Source organism: Eptesicus fuscus, chromosome 9 (assembly GCF_027574615.1).
Source record: "Eptesicus fuscus isolate TK198812 chromosome 9, DD_ASM_mEF_20220401, whole genome shotgun sequence".
Lineage (NCBI taxonomy): Eukaryota > Metazoa > Chordata > Mammalia > Chiroptera > Vespertilionidae > Eptesicus > Eptesicus fuscus.
Genome location: NC_072481.1, coordinates 75,623,316 through 75,641,370, shown reverse-complemented (window position 1 = coordinate 75,641,370; position 18,055 = coordinate 75,623,316). Strand labels below are relative to the sequence as shown.

The 18,055-nt window shown below is 38.6% G+C and overlaps 1 protein-coding gene across 3 annotated transcripts in view; it reads left to right on the top strand.

Annotated features, from left to right (window-relative positions):
• Positions 1-18,055, top strand: part of CDKAL1 (CDK5 regulatory subunit associated protein 1 like 1) — a 654,128-nt gene that overhangs the window by 173,136 nt on the left and 462,937 nt on the right. For all 3 annotated transcript variants that reach the window (XM_008146133.3, XM_028152333.2, XM_054721432.1), the window contains one exon: positions 15,562-15,658. In XM_008146133.3, the coding sequence (XP_008144355.2) occupies positions 15,562-15,658 (97 nt within the window). The remainder of the gene's footprint in view (positions 1-15,561; positions 15,659-18,055) is intronic.

Here is an 18,055-nt window from a genome sequence, read left to right as displayed (position 1 = left end):
ATTCCACCCTTTTAATGGTATAGGTGTTAAGTTTAATTAATCGCCATAAAATATAGCAAACAAATGAGCTTTTTTTGAAATCTCTTCAATAATAATTCTGAATTATTCTTTTCAGTGTCATTCTAGTTCCTTCAGACAAGGTCGGTCAGAGGACAGAATACAGTTTTGATTCTACAAGCATTCATTGGGGTTCTTCCAGCTAACTGTGACATCCTATTTATATACCGTGGGCTAAAACCACTTTCATGTGGGTTCTGAGATATATAGGGAGGTGTCAAAAGACTTAAAGAGATGGCTCCCACAGTTTTACTTCTCTTCCCCTTTTTGTTTACTGGGAAATCTCTGGTTATTTAATTGTAGGGTATTTTTTATGAAGATACTTACTTGTAACTCCTTTTTTTGTAAAATACAATAAAAAATTAAAAATCACAGAAAAATATATGTGAGTGAGCTATTTTAAGTCAAACACCCTTGCTAATGCCACCCAGTTCAAGAAATAAAACGTTGCTTAGCCACTTTGGAGACCTTGTTATGGTCCCCATCACCATCACAGCTCTCTCTTCACTTCCACCACTGCCTTGAGTTTTAAAAGAATCACTTATTTATGTTCCCTTATGGCTTAATTACCCTAGGTTTGTTCTTAGACAAATAAAGCTAAATCTTGCCTATTTAAAAAACCCAATGTGTATTTTAAATCTCTCTTACCCTGTAGCTCTTCCCCCTCCATCTCTTTCTTTTCCTTGTGATTTACATGTTGAAGAACCTGGGCCTTTTAACCTGTGGGCTTTCCATAGTCTAGATTTTGCTGCATTTCAGTGTGTTCCTCTGTTCTCTGTTTTCCCTGCAGATTGACGGCTGGCTACAAAGCCTTGTCAGAACTTTGTGTTGTGTTGTATTATATTGCACCCTTTATCAAAAGGCTCATAATGAGTGGTTGTTTCTTGTTTTATGATGCTACCAGCCATTGATGCTTAATGCCCAGATTCACTAAATCTGTAGAGTTTGGACAATGGTGATATTCTGTTTTATCATCTTATTGTCATAGATTAGCTGTAATAATTTTATAAGGAGATGTTTCCCTTCATCTGCTATTTACTCGTTGGTAGAGTTCACAGAATAAATTTTAAATTCTTTTATTTACCCAGTTCCTAAAATAAGCAATTATTTTTCTGTCATTCTCAGTAGGTTACTGAAAACCTCTTTTTTTAAACACACACACACACACACACACACACACACACACACACACACACACACATATATGATTAGGCCTGGCCAGTGTGGCTTAGTTGGTTGGAGCATCGTCCCATGCACCAAAAGGTTGTGGGTTCAATTCCCAGTCAGGGTACATACCTAGGTTGCGGGTTCATTCCTGGCCTGGGTGTGTACTGGAGGCAACCAATTGATGTTTCTCTCTTACATAGATGTTTTTTTTTTTCCTATCTCTCTCCCTTCCTCTCTCTCTGAAATCAATAAAAATGTATCCTTGTGTGAGGATTAAAAATATTTTAAAAAATACCTATGATTAGAAGCCTATTAATTTAAACATATTTGGACTTCAGTCAATTATAAGTTCTTATCCAAGTTCAAATCGCCTGTGTCTGGTTATTGTGAACTCCTTCAGGCTGGCTTCTGAGTTCTTTATGACATGACTCTGGTACTCTTTGATAGCTTTGTTACTCTCAGGTGGCATAAGGTGTTCTAAGTTCATCCTCTGCATTTCTTGTCCCAGACTTGGTATCAGCCATTTCCTAAGAAGTTTCGTTTCAGAGGGAAGGTGGGGGTGGATGGGTGGGTGGGAAGAGATCAACCAAAGAACTTTTATGCATATATGCATAACTCAGGGACACAGACAGTAGTGTGGTGAAGGCTTGGGAGTGTGTGTGTGTGTGGGTGGGGGGGAGGTTGGGCTATAAGGGATCAATGGGGGAAAAAGGAGGACATATGTAATACTTTCAACAGTAAAGATTTTTTAAAAAGGGAAATGGCATTTCATTTTCACATCTGGGTACTTCTTCACCAAGAATCCTAGTTCTTAAGAACCTAGGGGAAGATAGAATTAGAATTACCCCATAGTCCTCATTAGCTTTATTCCACTTTACATATACAGTAGTTTTGGAATAATAATAATAAGACATGTACATACACCACCAATCATGATTACCAAAAAGGTAAACATTTTTTTACAAATGCTATCCCCATTCTCCTCCCAAATATTTTTAATGGGAGTTCTGTATTTACATTGTCAAATCAAAGAGCCAATACATACTCAGTTTCTCCTTTATAATGACATTCAATCTCACAAATAACTACATATTTACTGCTTTACATATACTATGTAAATATCCTTCTGTTTACTTTTGATGTTTGAAGCCGTTCTTACTATGTTCCTTAGGCAGGGCTCCTGGGAACAACAGCCCCGGAGTTGTGCCATGTTCACAGTTAGTGCCCTTTATGCTTGAAAGTCAGTTTTTATGGATATAAAATCCTTGGGTCACATTTTCTTTAAGACTGGTGACAGGATAGTTTTCTCCCCTTATAAGTCATGTGTTCATTTTGTCTAGCTGACCAAAGGAATTTTTTCTTTTTCATTAGAGTTCAGCAATTTTTTTTTCTTTTTTTTTAATATATATTTTATTGATTTTTTACAGAGAGGAAGGGAGAGGGACAGAGAGCCAGAAATATCGATGAGAGAGAAACATTGACCAGCCACCTCCTGCACACCCCCCACCGGGGATGTGCCCGCAACCAATGTACATGCCCCTGACCGGAATCGAACCCGGGACCCCTCAGTCCACAGACCGACGCTCTATCCACTGAGCCAAACCAGTTTCGGCTAGAGTTCAGCAATTTTACTAGAATGTATCTTGGTATTGGTTATTCTGGGGCAATAATCATACATAGTATAATCTTTTACTATATAGTCAGATATTTTAAAAGATTTGTCAATTTGCTTGAATTATAATTTTTAGTGGTTTGTCCTGTTCCATTGCTTTAGGACAGTGATTTTCAACAGGTGTGTCACAAGAATTTTTAAAACAGGCAGTACCTGACTATTTATAATATGGTCAGGGATACTGACCTCTTTTGCCTTACATTTTCAAATTAAAAAAATGACTTTAGCCAACACCATGATAGCCATCTGGTGTGAATGAATCAAAATTATACCAATTTTCTTTTGTCAGATCAAAAAAAATATATTTTTTGGTGTGCTGCAGAATTTTAGTAATTAGTTTATGTGTTCCATGAGATGAAAAAGGTTTAAAATCACTGCTTTAGGGTACCTTTCTTCTTCTTCTCCTCCCCCTCCCCCTCCTCCCTCTCCCCCTCCTCCTCCTCCCCCTCGTCCTCCTCTTCCTCCTCCTCCTCCTCTTCCTCCTCCTCCTCCTCTTCCTCCTCCTCCTACCAGTATATATGAAGTCTTTGCCTATGTTCAATATTTGTCACTTTCTCTTGCATCCTGTTGTCTTGCTAAATTAACTTATCAGTAGTAGCTTTTTATTAAATTCCTTTAGGATTTATATATGCTCAATCATTTTATTTGTGAAGAAACCCTTTTAATTTATTTTTGTTCCAACTATATGCCTTTTCTTTCCTTATTGCAGTAGCTAAGATCTCTAGGACAGTTTTGAATAAAAGTGATGAGGGTGGACATCCTTCCCTTGTTTCTCATTTTAGGGAGAAAAACATGATATTAGCTGTAGGTTTATTACACACATGTTTATTGTTTTGAAGAAGTTCTCTAATTTTAGTTTGCTGAGAGTTTTTTCATGAATTGATGTTGAATTTTGTCAAATGCCTTTTCTGTTTCTATTGAGATGATCATTTCGTTTTTCTTTTTCAGTTTGTTATGTCTAAATGTGGTTCTATTTTAGGAGCTTTGACTAGTTGTTTGCGTAGGGAGTGATAAAAAGGACCACAAGATTAAATTGGCTGAGAAATGGATTTCTTTTGGAAATAGGGGAGTTGCTGGTCTTTTAAGTGTGCGGATTTTGGGACCCTGTGGTACTTCGTCATTTGGTGGCACTGCTCTGCTTGACTGTTTGCTTACAGGCCCATTTATAAGACCTTCTACTTTTATATTTGAACTGTACTGTGGCTTTAACTTATAGATAACTCAGGAAGCCAACTGCTCTGAGGGCAAGGAGACTCAAATCATTGTCCATCTTTGATTATGTAGGTCAGCTTTTTACAGCTCCTTTCATCTGTGATTGATTGGGTTTTCTATAGAAAAGTCACTTTTTTTTTACACATATTGCCCCATGATTTGGGTTGCTCATGGTCCCTCTCCTAGTTTTCCATCAATCCTATGGATTTACTTTCATTTTCATGTATATTTGTGTTCTCTGTGGATTTTGGGGAAGAAACAGAAATATGTCTTTCTGTTCACTTAGTCTTCTCACCCCTCTACTGCGATCAAACTACATAATTTGGCTTTATGTTTTAGAAGGACTGAGAAGATAGTAAGTTCACACATCTTATTTTTAAACTAGAGGCCTGATGCACGAAATTTATGCAAGAGTAGGCCTTCCTTCCCTGCTGCCGGCACCAGCTTCCCTCTGACACCTAGGACCCAGGCTTCCCTCTAGCCGCCGGCAGGCACCTGGGACCCGGGTTTGGCTCTGGCCCCGACTTTGTCCAGAAGGACATCCAGAATGACGTCTGGAATGATGTCCGGTCTAATTAGATGTTACCCTTTAATTATTATAGATTTTAAATAAAGCACTGATAACAGCAGCTGCCATGGCTCCACTTATAACTTGTTCCTCCATAGCAATTTTTTTTTGCAGCAATTCTGAATTTAATTCTCTTATTTCTTTCAGGTCCCATTTCTTTTGTTTCTAGCTTCAAATTAAGAATTTTTATGTTATTTCTGTGAACATACAGTTGCTATTTTTTAATATATAAAAATATAGAGAAAGCCCAGCCAGCGTGGCTCAGAAGTCACAGTTTGATTCCTGGTCAGTGCATATGCCTGGGTTGTGGGCTCTATCCCTAGTGTGGGGTGTGCAAGGGGCAGCTAATCAATGATTCTCTCTCATCATTGATGCTTCTGTCTCTTTCCCCTGCTCTCTTTCACTTTGAAATCAATAAAAATATATTTAAAATATATATAGATATGTAGTACTTTGTTAATTAGTTCTGAGATTAAAATGGTAACATCAACCTAATAGAGTTGGTTTTCTCTCACTGTGTGTGTGTTTGTGCACTTGTGAGCATTAATAACATACATCGTTACTTAAAGGACTAATTGATAGATTAATTTTAGTAGAATTCAGACAAAAATCTTTAGAAGGAAATGAAGCTTTTTAAATTAACCACAGATATGGGGTAGACTTAATAATTAAAAAACCATCCTGAGAATAACATGCTTTGTACAGATGAAGTGAAATGGATAATTATATGGGATTATGTAGTCAAAGCCAACCAAGTTTTATCCTTCAGCCTAAGTATATATAATTTTTGACCCCATGTATTTCATATTGCTTCATAGTGACTATTCAATAACTATTAGTTTATTATATAAAAATTTCTTAATTGTGGCAGTCCTATATATATTGTTTTTCATGTATATCTACAGTCTTTTTGTTGTTGCTGTATCTTATGACAACAGTGAACATAGATGAGGTACTTTAAGCAGGTTTTTCTTTTATATGGGAGCTCATAGTTCCTTTTCATATGACTCTGCTTAGCTTTAATTTCTTCTTCATAATAGACAATGGTAATAAGGTAGAAAACCTCTTTTTTGTTGTATATTATGATATATTATGGTTTGTTTAAGTTTTGTTACTAAATTGTGTCATTTGCTTGGTTGTTTCAGTTGATAATTTGAATAGGTGCTAATGCAGTTGATGTAATGAAGTTTATTTTTTGGCTGTCATTGCAAACAATAGAAACAGTGCTTCCCCCAAATGGTTTCTATTGGCATTAGGACATTTTCATAGAAGACTAGAGGGCAATGTGTTTCACTGAAATTGCTTTTCTTTTTGGAATTAGGAGTGAACAGTAGTTCTAAGATTTGTCTGTAATCAGCTGTTTATTGCTGTTGTAAAAAATATTTTCCCCTTGGGAAGTTTAATGTTGCATTTATGATAAATACCTTTTTGATCTGAGGTCAGATTAATTATAACCAACAGCTCTATTACTTTTCTGAAGATATGGACATAGACTTTGTTTTTAAGAAGAAGTGCTAGAGGGGTGAAAGAGAGAGTTGAGAGGAAAATTATGTTTTTTAAACACTAAGAAAATAATTCTTAAGACTATGATAGAAATTATTTTTTTTTAAATATTTTTTTATTGATTTCAGAGAGGAAGGGAGAGGGAGAGAGAGATAGAAACAGCAATGATGAGAAGAATCATTGACTGGCTGCCTCCTGCTTGATTCCCAGTGGAGCCTGCAACCTGAGCATGTGCCCTTGACTGGGACCCTTCAATCTGTAGGCCGACACTCTATCCACTGAGACAAACTGGCCAGGGCCTTAAAAATTGTCTATATGATTTGTGAGAGTGAAAATCTTGTGATGACTTACCATAAAACTTAAATATAGATAAATGGTGTTGACACCAATCAAATATAGCTCCTCTGATTGGCTATCTAGAACTCTGTTGATGGACGAGATAGATTCCTGTGTAATGGTGGCCTTATTACATTTTAAGAGACATAAGCATGGCTTTTAATCACAACTTTAATGATTGATGTTATGGTCTGGTATAGGCTTTTGTTTCATTTATTAAATTTATATATATATTAATGTGCCCTGAGGTATGTGGACCCTGAGAAGAAAGATTCATTTGTTGATAACTTTGAGAAGGTATTTATCTGCTGAGGTGGATTCCCCATGGTCAACAAGGGCCCACATTTTATAAATAATAAGAGCCTAAAAGCCATTTGTTGACATGGGCTTCTCACGTACTTTTGTTTATTGGTGAGAACTTTAGACTGAGCTGTCTGCTTCCCATGCTATGCCCTGCTCTTTTAAGCCTGCTGAATCAACTATTATAAGGGAGTTCCTACTTTCATTTTTCAGCCAATGGACTAAGACCTGCTCCATCAAATCAGAAGTACTCTATAACTACCAATCAGGATCCATAATGCTGGCCAATCAGGAATGTGTATTTGGGTCAGTCAGAAGTCATGATTTTGGATACCTCATTTACATAAAACAGACAATATTGGGAACTTAAGTGGGAACTTTCGCTATTAAAAGTGGCCTCCCCTTTGTAGAGCACAATTTAGTTTGCTACCTGAATCTGTGCCTCCTGGGCTGCACTTCTTTTGCTCAAATAAATGATTTCTTATTCTTTGTTATAATCTGAAATTAATTTTGGTTTATAAAGTGAATCATATATAGGCATTGTCCTCAAGAAGCTTATCTTTTTGTAGGGAAGAGATGTCTATTGAAAGAACTGTAGTATTAACAGCCAGTGGCATAAGAACAGTACAGGTAATTTGGGACAGTGATTCAACAAGAGTATGTTAAACATGAGTGTTTTATACTGCCCTAAAATACAGATATTCTCTGCCTCTTGCTCCTCCTATGAAACCTCTTGATCACATAGGAGTTATTGCTTGCTGAAGCCCGGTTATGGCAGCTTTGAAGGAAATGAGTCTGTTCTTGTTGCCTCTCTGTCCTCTAGCTGACAATTGCACCATCATGTAAATTAGCCAAGGAGATTACCCTTGCGGACTCTTACCTTTCCCAGTTCTGAGTATATTTTGCTTGGCTACTTCTTACTGTATTTTTTTTAAAAAACAAAGTGCTTTTCTGTTACCCCCTCCAAGAGAACAGTTTTTATATTAATTAATGTCTCTTTGGGAAAGTGACTTTGAAAAAGATGTAAAACACTAAAAAATTTTGTTTAGAAACCTGTTATAAGTGTTTATTTAAAACAACTCTTTATTCAGACTATTTAGCTAATTCTGAATTCTAAATTTGTCTGGGTCTCCCACCAGAAATAAGGTTGGGATCTAACAGTACCCCAGCTCAAATTTTAGTCAGGATGGAGCCCAAGTATGCATTTTCCTTCAGAATATTTTTCTCTTTAATTCATTTTTTTTAGTTTGAAACCAAACAGTAAATTTTCCTCATTTCTTCCTCAAATCATAACATAGATTCATGTTGTAATTTAATTTTAGTGTTTCTTGATGCATGTGATAATTAGAGTAAAGTATAATGAGATGTGCAAATTGGATGGTGAATTGAATAAATATAACAGCTGATCAGGTTGTCTCTTAATGTCACTTTATTAAGGTCTGATATACTGATATACTCTTGAATTTCCTTTTTCCCCCCTTCATTTCTTTTTCCTTCCACTCTTGTTCCTTCCTCTGTTGAGGTTGTTATCTCCTAATGTAGAGTACCAGGATAGTGATCTTAGGGGAGGTGAACTAATTACAGATTTTTGCTTTTCATTTTATAGGGATATTATTTATAAAGTGATGTATATCTCATAACTTTAGGTTAATTTTTATGTTAATCCTTTTAAGGAAGGGGTGTTTTACTTTAGTTTAACAAGAAGGAAATGATTGATTCAAATGCTATGTGCTGTGCGAGTCTTAAATGCAGTTTTAAATATAATGTGTTATCAAATGTACATGGTCTGCTTTTCACTAATTTTTACTCATCTTACTTTGCCTTGGATCTGGAAGTGACATAAAAATACCAGTGAACCTTATACTTTGTGATATAAGGGAGAGGAAAAAAACACCTCTTTGTATATATCCTTTTAGGTTCAACAATTGGGGCCTGGGAATCAAACTGATAAAACACGGATGGTAGGAAAACAGAAAAAAACCCCACACCAGATTGAAGTAAGCATGGGAGTTCACAAAGAAATGTGACTCCAGCAGGCAATTAGAATTTGGAAATCATACACCGTTTTAATAAAGGGGATAAAGAGTAGAGAAGACTTTAGACAAAGGAAAGAGTTTTGGGTTTCTTGGGCAGGGGTGAGTTATGGGAAGGTGATTAGGACATACTAAATAAGGGTTGTGTAGTAGGGTTTGCTATACAGGTCAGAGTTGTCTCTGGAGTAGTTGTCTTTCTGGTACTGGAGAGGGAGGTAACTTTCCAAATGGAAATTTGTGTCCTGCTTTTAGCCAGATAGGAGAGGGGAGAGAGCTTTCCCCCGCTGAGTTGAGTCTGCTGTTTCTAAAATGCTTTCAGCTCAAAATAATCTTTATGTCAAAGTGGCGTATTTTAGGGTGGCATATTCTGGTGCCCTTCAGTGGGAACAGAAGATTCTACTAATCATTCATTGGCGTCTGTAGCGGTTTCTTCCCTATTCGAACTCAGAGCACTTATTTTCTTTTGCAGTATTTTATTTAAAAACATTAATATTAAGGTATGCTTTATAATGTATACAATATATTAGTATGAGTTACATATAATTGTATATGTTTTTGTATTTGGGTACATTTCCCTCTTTTTTACTGGTGGGTGCCTTGATAAGGAGTTTGGTATCCACTAGTTTGTAAAATTACTTTTACTTATTAAGGAGCTAATCATTTACTTAAAGTGTATATTTATGCTTCTCTTCAAATTGCATATTTATTTTTTAGTTTTTTCAGCTTCATGTATATTCCTTGAAACACAAAGTCCTCTTTATATTTGATAGGCCTCTAAGTATATATTGTACACAAAATAGGCACAAAATATTTTGTAAATGAATTTGTGAAAATCATATATAAGATGAAGTTGTTGATTGTCTTTATTCGAGAAATTTTCATAGATTTATTGCATAACAGAAATGGTGGCAGTAGATTGAGTTAAAAAGTTAAATAACATATTGAGAAGTAATAGCTGACACAAAAGAAAGGGAAGAATCAAAATTCTCTGCACTTGGTTCCCTTTAAAGCCGTGAGGCTAGTTAGGCCTACCTGGTGCTTTTCGCTATTTCTTACTTTCTAACGAGCATTCAGGCATCAGTCCCTCATTTTTGGATTTCTGTAGGAGGTACTGCCATACCTCCTCTCTTTGGTCTCACCCCTTTCCGTCATCACTTATATTCCCTGTAGCTTCTTTTAAAAACTTTTTTATACTTCTCATTGAAATTCCCTTTCAAAAGTGAACCAACTTTCCTTAAATCCTTAACCTCTTCACAGAAGTCTACATCCTTGTCGTTTATACCTCAGTAAAACTGGGAGAAAAAGGTCTGTATGTCCTATGCTCAGTTTTTTTTTTTTTTTTTTAAGTCACAGAATCCTTTCTTCAAACAAAACCATTCATAGACGCTTGGTACATAGAGCAGATGAAAGCACAGGGACAGGATGCAATAGGGGAAGAGGAGCAGGATGATGATGACTATTCTGGTCTCTCTTACTCATCCTCTCCTGTGACCCTGATCTGGTTCCTTAGGGACCTCATCTGGCATTAGGGTTACACAGCCCTGCTATCAGAGAAAGCCATCTCTCCTTCATAATCAGGTACCCTTGGGTCTCTTTATAGTAGTGCATGCTGGATCTCCCACAGGACTGCTCTCAGCATCCTTTATTACCTCCAGATCTCTATTCTCCCCCTTTATGTAAAAACCTTGGTTCTAAGGCCCATATCTTCCATTTCTCACTGGACTGTGAACTCCTTGAGATCAGTGACTATTTTTATTTTGTGTGTGTGTGTGTGTGTGTGTGTGGCATGTGGTAAGTGAGTGAATGATAGAATAAAAAAACAAAATGCTGAATTATTGACTTTTTAATAGACAGTGATTTTTATAGGTGTAGTCAAGAACTTGTATTGGCAGTAAGCACAATAAAGGAAACCTATTGAACCTTGGAATCAAGTGGGAATTTCTTAAGTGGTTCTTATCTGTACTTAGGACTCCTCTTTTCTAGGTGCAATGAAGACTCCATTCTTTCTTCTCATGGGACATAAAATGTGCAATATGTTTTAGTTTTGTTGGTTAAAATAATACTCAGTCTTGTGAGTCTGAGATTATATTATACTCCAGTGCTTTGGATTTAAATGTCTCTAGACATCCCCAGTTACACATCTGAATATAGCTGCTTGAATTTTTTTTCAGATTAATAAATCCCATCAAATCTTAGAATGACTTCCACAAAGTGTGGAACTCTGGGTCTTGATCATTGCATCTTCTCGAATCTTAATTTCTCATTTGTGAAATAAGAAATGATATTGTCATCATTATGTGTTTTCTATGATACTGTGAATTTTAAGATTCTGTACAAATTATTACTTGCATTTGGTGCTTGACAGAAAAGAGGGGGCGATTTCTTTATGTTTTCTATATTGCTCAAGTTAATGCTCTAGACAAGTCTGTGTCTTTTAATTTAGAAATATGTTTCAAGAAAATATTCATGATTATTTTGAATTAACTTACATTCAATTTTAATTAATATGTCAAGGCTATCTAAAATGAAGACAAGGAAATTCATACTATTTAAGAATTTCTCAAGGTATTATTTTTATCAACATTCATATTTTGAAAGATAAAGCTTTTATAAATATGCCTGTGCTAGATACATTTCTAAAGATTTTTTTTAGGCTTTTATTAACTGTTGAACAGAACTCACTAAGCAAAAAGAATAGGATGTAAGAAGGGAATGTTTAGAGCAAAAATACTCCTTGAGAAATTACCTTAAAGCTTTTGCTACTTTATTGGGTCACATAAAGTGTGGCATTAAGATTTTGTAACTGGGGTGTGAATTTTGGCTTAGTCTGGTCTACTTTCTCATTTTAAAGCCAAATTTAGTAAAAGCATGAATAACCTATAATAATCCTATATAATAAAGGCCTAGGGGGCGTCACGTGATGCCCTCACATGACGTCGTCACAAGATGGCTGCCCCTCATGTCGTCACAAGGTGGCCACCACAAGATGGCTGCCACAGGATGGCCACCACAAGATGGCCGGCAGGGGAGGGCAGTTGGGGGCGAACAGGCCAGCAGGGAAGATCAGTTGTGGGTGATCAGGCTGGCAGAGGCGGGCAGTTGGGGGTGAACAGGCCAGCAGGGGAGGGCAGTTGGGGGCAATTGGGCCAGCAGGGGAGGGCAGCTGGGCAACCAGGCCTGCAAGGGAAGGCAGTTGGGTGCAACCAGGCTGGCAGGGGAGGGCAGTTGGGGGCGAACAGGCCAGCAGGGAGTGCAGTCGGGGTGAATAGGCCAGCAGTGGAGGGCAGTTGGGGGTGATCAGGATGACAGGGGAGAGCAGTTAGGGGCAACCAGGCTGGCAGGGGAGGGCAGTTGGGGGCCATCAGGCTGACAGGGTAGGGCAGTTAGGGACGAAATCAGGTCAGCAGGGGAGGACAGTTGGGGGCGAGATCAGGTCAGCAGGGGAGGGCAGTTGGGGGCGAGATCAGGCAGGCAGGGGAGGGCAGTTGGGGGCGAACAGGCCAGCAGGGAAGATCAGTTGGGGGTGATCAGGCCTGCAGGGGAGGGCAGTTAGGGGTGAACAGGCCAGCAGGGGAGGGCAGTTGGGGGTGATCGGGCCAGCAGGAGAGAAGTTAGGTGTCAATCAGGCCGGCAGTGGAGTGGTTAGGGGGCAATCAGGCTGGCAGGCAGAAGTGGTTAGGGGCAATCAGGCAGGCAGGCAGGCGAGCGGTTAGGAGCCAGCAGTCCCGGATTGTGAGAAGGATGTCTGACTGCCGGTTTAGGCTTGATCCCACAGGGATCGGGCCTAAACCCGGCAGTCAGACATCCCCCACGGGGTCCCAGATTGGAGAGGGTGCAGGCCAGGCTGAGGGACACCCCCCATGCATGAATTTCATGCACCAGGCTTCTAGTAAAAGCATAATATGCTAATTAGACTGGACGTCCTTCCGGATGACCTTCCGGACGAAGCCAGGGCTGCAAGGGAAGCCCAAGTCCCAGGTGCTGGAGGAAAGCTGGTGCTGGCAGCTGGGGAAGGAAGGCCTACCCTTGCACGAATTTCGTGTACTGGGCCTCTTGTATTTTAAATAAATTTCTTAGTCAAGCATCTCTATTTTGAACTTTTCCTTTTTATTTTGTGCTATTCTGTTTACTTCCTTAAAATCATCCTTGGACTGTTTCATGCCCTGGTCTAATGTTTATATTGTTACCAGAACATTTTCCTAGGGTGTTATATATTGGCTATACTGTTTTCATATGTGGTACATACCTAACTACATAATGGTTACCTTGACGAAGTGCCATATAAATGTTACCCATGATTATTATTGTTGGTACCATATTATTGTTGGTGGTGATGTTACCTCTTTTTTGTTTTCCACACCAATATTTTTATCTTATAGAAATGTTTCCACCTCTCTAAACAACCTTAAAGCTCGGTACTCCATTGGATTCTCATGTTGGAATCTAAAATCTACCCCAAGTTTCACTCCCAGCCAGGTGACTTGCATTTCTAGACACTTGATAGGCATTAATGGATCCTCAGATTTAGTGTGTCCCATGTGAGTTTCTTACCTTCCATTCCAATTCTCAGCCAGCTTCTCCTGACAGCTAGTGGCTGCATTTTTATTTCTTAAGTTAGGGTTCAGCCAACTCAGGCTTTTGGGCCAAATGTGACCTGCTGCTTGTTTTTGAAGTGAAGTTTTATTGGAACACAGACATACCCATTTATTTAAGTATTGTGTATGGCTGCTTTTGCTCTAAGGGGGCTGAATTGAGTTGCAATAGAGACATATGACCAGCAAAGCCTAAAAAGTATTTACTATCTGCCTTTTATAGAAAACTAGTGCCCCAGTGCACAGATTCGTGCACACTGAAAGGAAATTAATTTGAAGGTGGCCAGTGAGGTGGGACTGGGTGAGACGGGGTGGGGGGACATGCCCTGGACCCAACCTTGCATGGTCCCTCCTTGGTGTCTGCAGAGTGAGTGGGGGTCCCTCCAGCAGGTGGGGTCCCTCCGCCTGACCTGTGGGAATTGGGTCAAAACTGGCTCTCTGATATCTCCCGAGGGGTCCTGGATTGCAAGAGTGGGTTCTCGGGTGATGCACCCCAGAATCAGCCTCCTTCCTCTCTTGTTCTGGGGTGTGTCACCCAAGAACCGCTGCTGCCAAGTCACCGCAGCTTGGCAGCTCCTGCTTGAGCACCACCGGTCAGATGGTCGCTTAGCCTTTTATGTATATAGATGTTTGCTAACCCCTGCCTTAAACTCAAAACCTTAGCATCACCTTTGATTCTTTCTTGGGGTTTCCCAAGTAAATTTTAGCAAAAGAATTAATCTCCTTTTCTTTAATCATCTCCTCCTCCCTTCTTTTCCCCCTCCCCTTCACCCCTGTCTTCCTCTCTCTTTTTTTTTTTTTCTCTTTCTCTCTCTCCTCTTTCACAAGCATTCAGGTCCTCACATCCCTTTGTCAAGGGTATTCAATTAACTTCCCCACTTCTTGGTTTCTTTTCTTTCTTTTATTTTATTTTACACTTGTCACCAGTGCCATGTGCTTAAAGTTTGGCTCTACTCTGCCACCAAAACTTAAGAGATTTCTCCATTGTCCACTAAATTAAATACTATCCAGCCTCTTTCTTAAGGCTCCTTCTGCAATATACATCCTATTAGTCTCCCTTATACAGAAATTATTTCTATAATGAGATATTTTCTTCTTTCTTCCTCCTTGTCTTTGTCCATGGTATAACAACTGCTGAAGTTTTCTCTGCCTCCATTTTCCCCACCCCCCGCCACCCTCCAACTTCCGTTTCCCTTTAAACGTCACCCAATTGTTTTGAGAAGGTTTTTTACTGTCTTTTTCAAGGTGGACATTCTTTTCTCTCCATGATCTGTTGCTTGTACATCTTTTGTCACTAAGGGCTTTTTATTTGATGCTGTGTTGCTTATGTCCTTGTATAACTCATCTATTCTAAACCACAAGCTTGTTGAATACAAGGCACATATTCCTTTTTACTCTATTTCCTTAAGTACCATTATGTCTTAGAGGTACATAATAATTAAGTAACTTATTCACTTTATAGGAAGCAGGCTTTTTATTTGCATTTAATTATTGGTGACCACATAGGCTTTCTTGGATATTTGGCAATGATCCTCCGTGTTACAGCTGCAGTTCTTGTGGAAACCAGATGTTACTCCTTGTACAGATTGTTAAAATAAATGGAAAGATTTTTTTTGTTTGATAAGGTATTTCACATTTATTACAAGAAAACTATTTTTTGTGCAATGATGTGCTTGGTACTGATAAAAAGGTAAAACCAGGTGGCAGAAGCAGGCAGTTATTTTCTTGGATATATGTTAAGCAATCTAAAGAAGTCAGATCTTTTTGATTTTGTTAACAAGTTTTTTCAGGATTCCAAGTAGAAAAATTGTACCGAAGTACTCTAAGTTATTGAAATGAAACACTTATAGGTGCTGTTAAAATAGTATTTTATGTTCTGCCTATTCATTCATTCATTTAATCATTCTCTGAATACTTCTTATACTATCTCTTTTATGGTATGATAGACACATATAGAAGTCTTACTATGTTTTTTTTTTTTTAAAACATAGTTGTAAGAAAATCCAGTTTCATGCTAGACTGGCTTGTTATTATTTAGAGAATTTTATATGCATTACCATCAGTTTGCATGGATATACCTATGAGCCAAGGAGTTCACACTGTCTTCTCTTCAATCTTTAGAAGAGCTCAAGAGGAGAACAAGAAGATAGTGCTGGCTGGATGTGTTCCTCAAGCCCAGCCGCGCCAGGACTACCTTCAAGGACTGAGTGTCATAGGGGTAAGCTTATACCTGATGGGGGAAAAAGAAAGTCTTATGTCGTTAAAACACGAAATAACTCCATACTCTATTTTCTGTTTCTACTTTACTTACAAGCTGTGTTATACTTATGAATGTCCTCAATATACTTCCCCAATTGCATGAAATTTTGTCATGTCTGTGTAACTTTTTCATCATAGCACCAAAAATATGTTCTAGATTATCTCATGAAAACACACACACACACACACACACACACACACACACACACACACAACAAAATAAATAAGTCATAGCATGGAATTTAAGTCCCATAATAATAACCTGGTTTTTGCCTGCCTGTTCAATATTGCCATCCTAATATATAAAGAGCCAGGGTCCGTAATGTCCAAAAAAACTGAACAGACGACCAAAGGCCAGGCTGCGCGCGCAGCAAGCTTGGGTGGGCGGGAACTGGCAATGGGGCTGAACTGCTGACCTTAGTTCCTCCTAGGTCGTGGGTACTGTGGCGACTCAGCACTGACTGCCACTGCCAAGGCAGGTGCAATCTGATTGGGGGGCCCTGCCATTGCCCCACAATTGCCCCGCAGAGGGAGGCCCAGGCTACACCGGCCGGCAGCAGTGGGCGGGGCCTCCCTCTATGGAGTGATCAATCACGGGGCTTCTGGACTGCGAGAGGGCACGGGCCTGGCTGAAGGACTCCCCCCCAAGTGCACGAATTTCGTGCACCAGGCCTCTAGTATCATTATAATTTTCTAACCCCACTAAGCTACTTGTCATCTCCCAGTATATCTGGGTACACTTACATGTCTTTTTTGGAATACCCCACTTCCCTACAGTCACACACACACCCCTCCCCCCCTCACCCCCACCCGGAAGTCTTGGCTTCAACATTACCATTCTGTCAAGCCTTCGCTCACAATTCTGTGCAGTCCTTGATAACCTTGTGTTGGGGCTCCCTTTGCTTACTGTGCAGTTACTTGCCATTTTCTCTCTCAGCCTTTTGCAGAGTTGTGATTTTGGGGTTAACGTACATGATTTTTTTTTTTATTAAAGCCTACCTCTCTGTTTAAATTATTAGCTTCATGATGACAGCTGTTCATTTTTTTTAAAACCGTCATGTGTTTCTTCAGCTTTCCCATGATGCCTGACATGCAGTGGGCCCTCTGTAAATGTTGGGTGACTGACCGACTGAATGAAGGAATATTCCCTTGTACTTGTGTTGTTAGCATACTTTTCCCCCTGTTGGGCAGTCAGTCTGTAAAACCAGGAGATTGCTACCTACCATTTCTTATTCTTGTGGCTGTCATCATTCACAGTATTCCATTCAGTCCCTGTTTGTTGACCACGTGGTGGTGGTTCATCCTCCCATTATTCAGTGTGCTCAGCAATGATCTTTTACAGTCTTTAGTTTTCAAAAAACATAAAAATATTGTATGTTCATAGAAAAAATTTATATGAATAATTGGCACCTGGATTGAGATTTATTGTTTTTTTCCTGATTTGATGTACCACTGACAGGTTCTTATACTGGATTCTTAGTGTAATAAACTTGTTTTCTGCTGTGAGGTCCTTGCCCCACTAGCAGATTTAATAATCTTTGAGCAAACATTCTCATGTTAAACAAACAGAACCTGAATGTTTGGGAACTTAGTTTGTTTTCATCATTTGTCTGTTTACATTTTGATTTCTCTTGGTTTAAGGATTGAAATGAATATGGACTCCAGAGTTATCTTTTCATGTCAGACTAACTTTCTTCGTAAACATAATCCTGCTGTGTTAGGGAAATAGGAAACTAGTTAGAATTTTGTTTTAGAGATGGAATGTGGTAAAAGCTTGGGATTCATCTTAGATTTCATCTCAAGGAATTAAGTTACTAGAATAGTAGCATTTCTTTCGTATGGCAAAAGCCTCCTCTCTATGTACATATGGTAACATTTTCCTGAACTCCATTGTGTGCAGTAAAGAGCTTAGTGTCTGTTAAGAGGCAGGGGAGATTCTCAAGATAGTGCTGTTAATGTGGAAGACGATTTTCAGGGATAATGTAAACCCATGGCTGTAACAGCTAAAATTTGTTTTTCTATTTAATCTAGCACCCTCTTTGTTCTGTCACCTGGTCTTATTGTATTACCTTTAAACTTCTTTAGATTTATTTTATTTGGCTCCTTTATAATTGGAAAAATAACTTAAGAACATATGTTTTAAAAAATGAATAGAAAGGAAGTCCATAACTCCATCATCCTAACACAATAATTATAACCTTGCTTATCCTCTTCAGACTTCTAATATTTGCATGTTTTAGTTAATTACAATCTCCAAACTATTTTTCTTATTTTTCACGAGCTTTTATTCCATGAGGTTTTTAACTATTTTAAATTCTTCATTACTATTCTATTGAAGGATATACCATAATATACT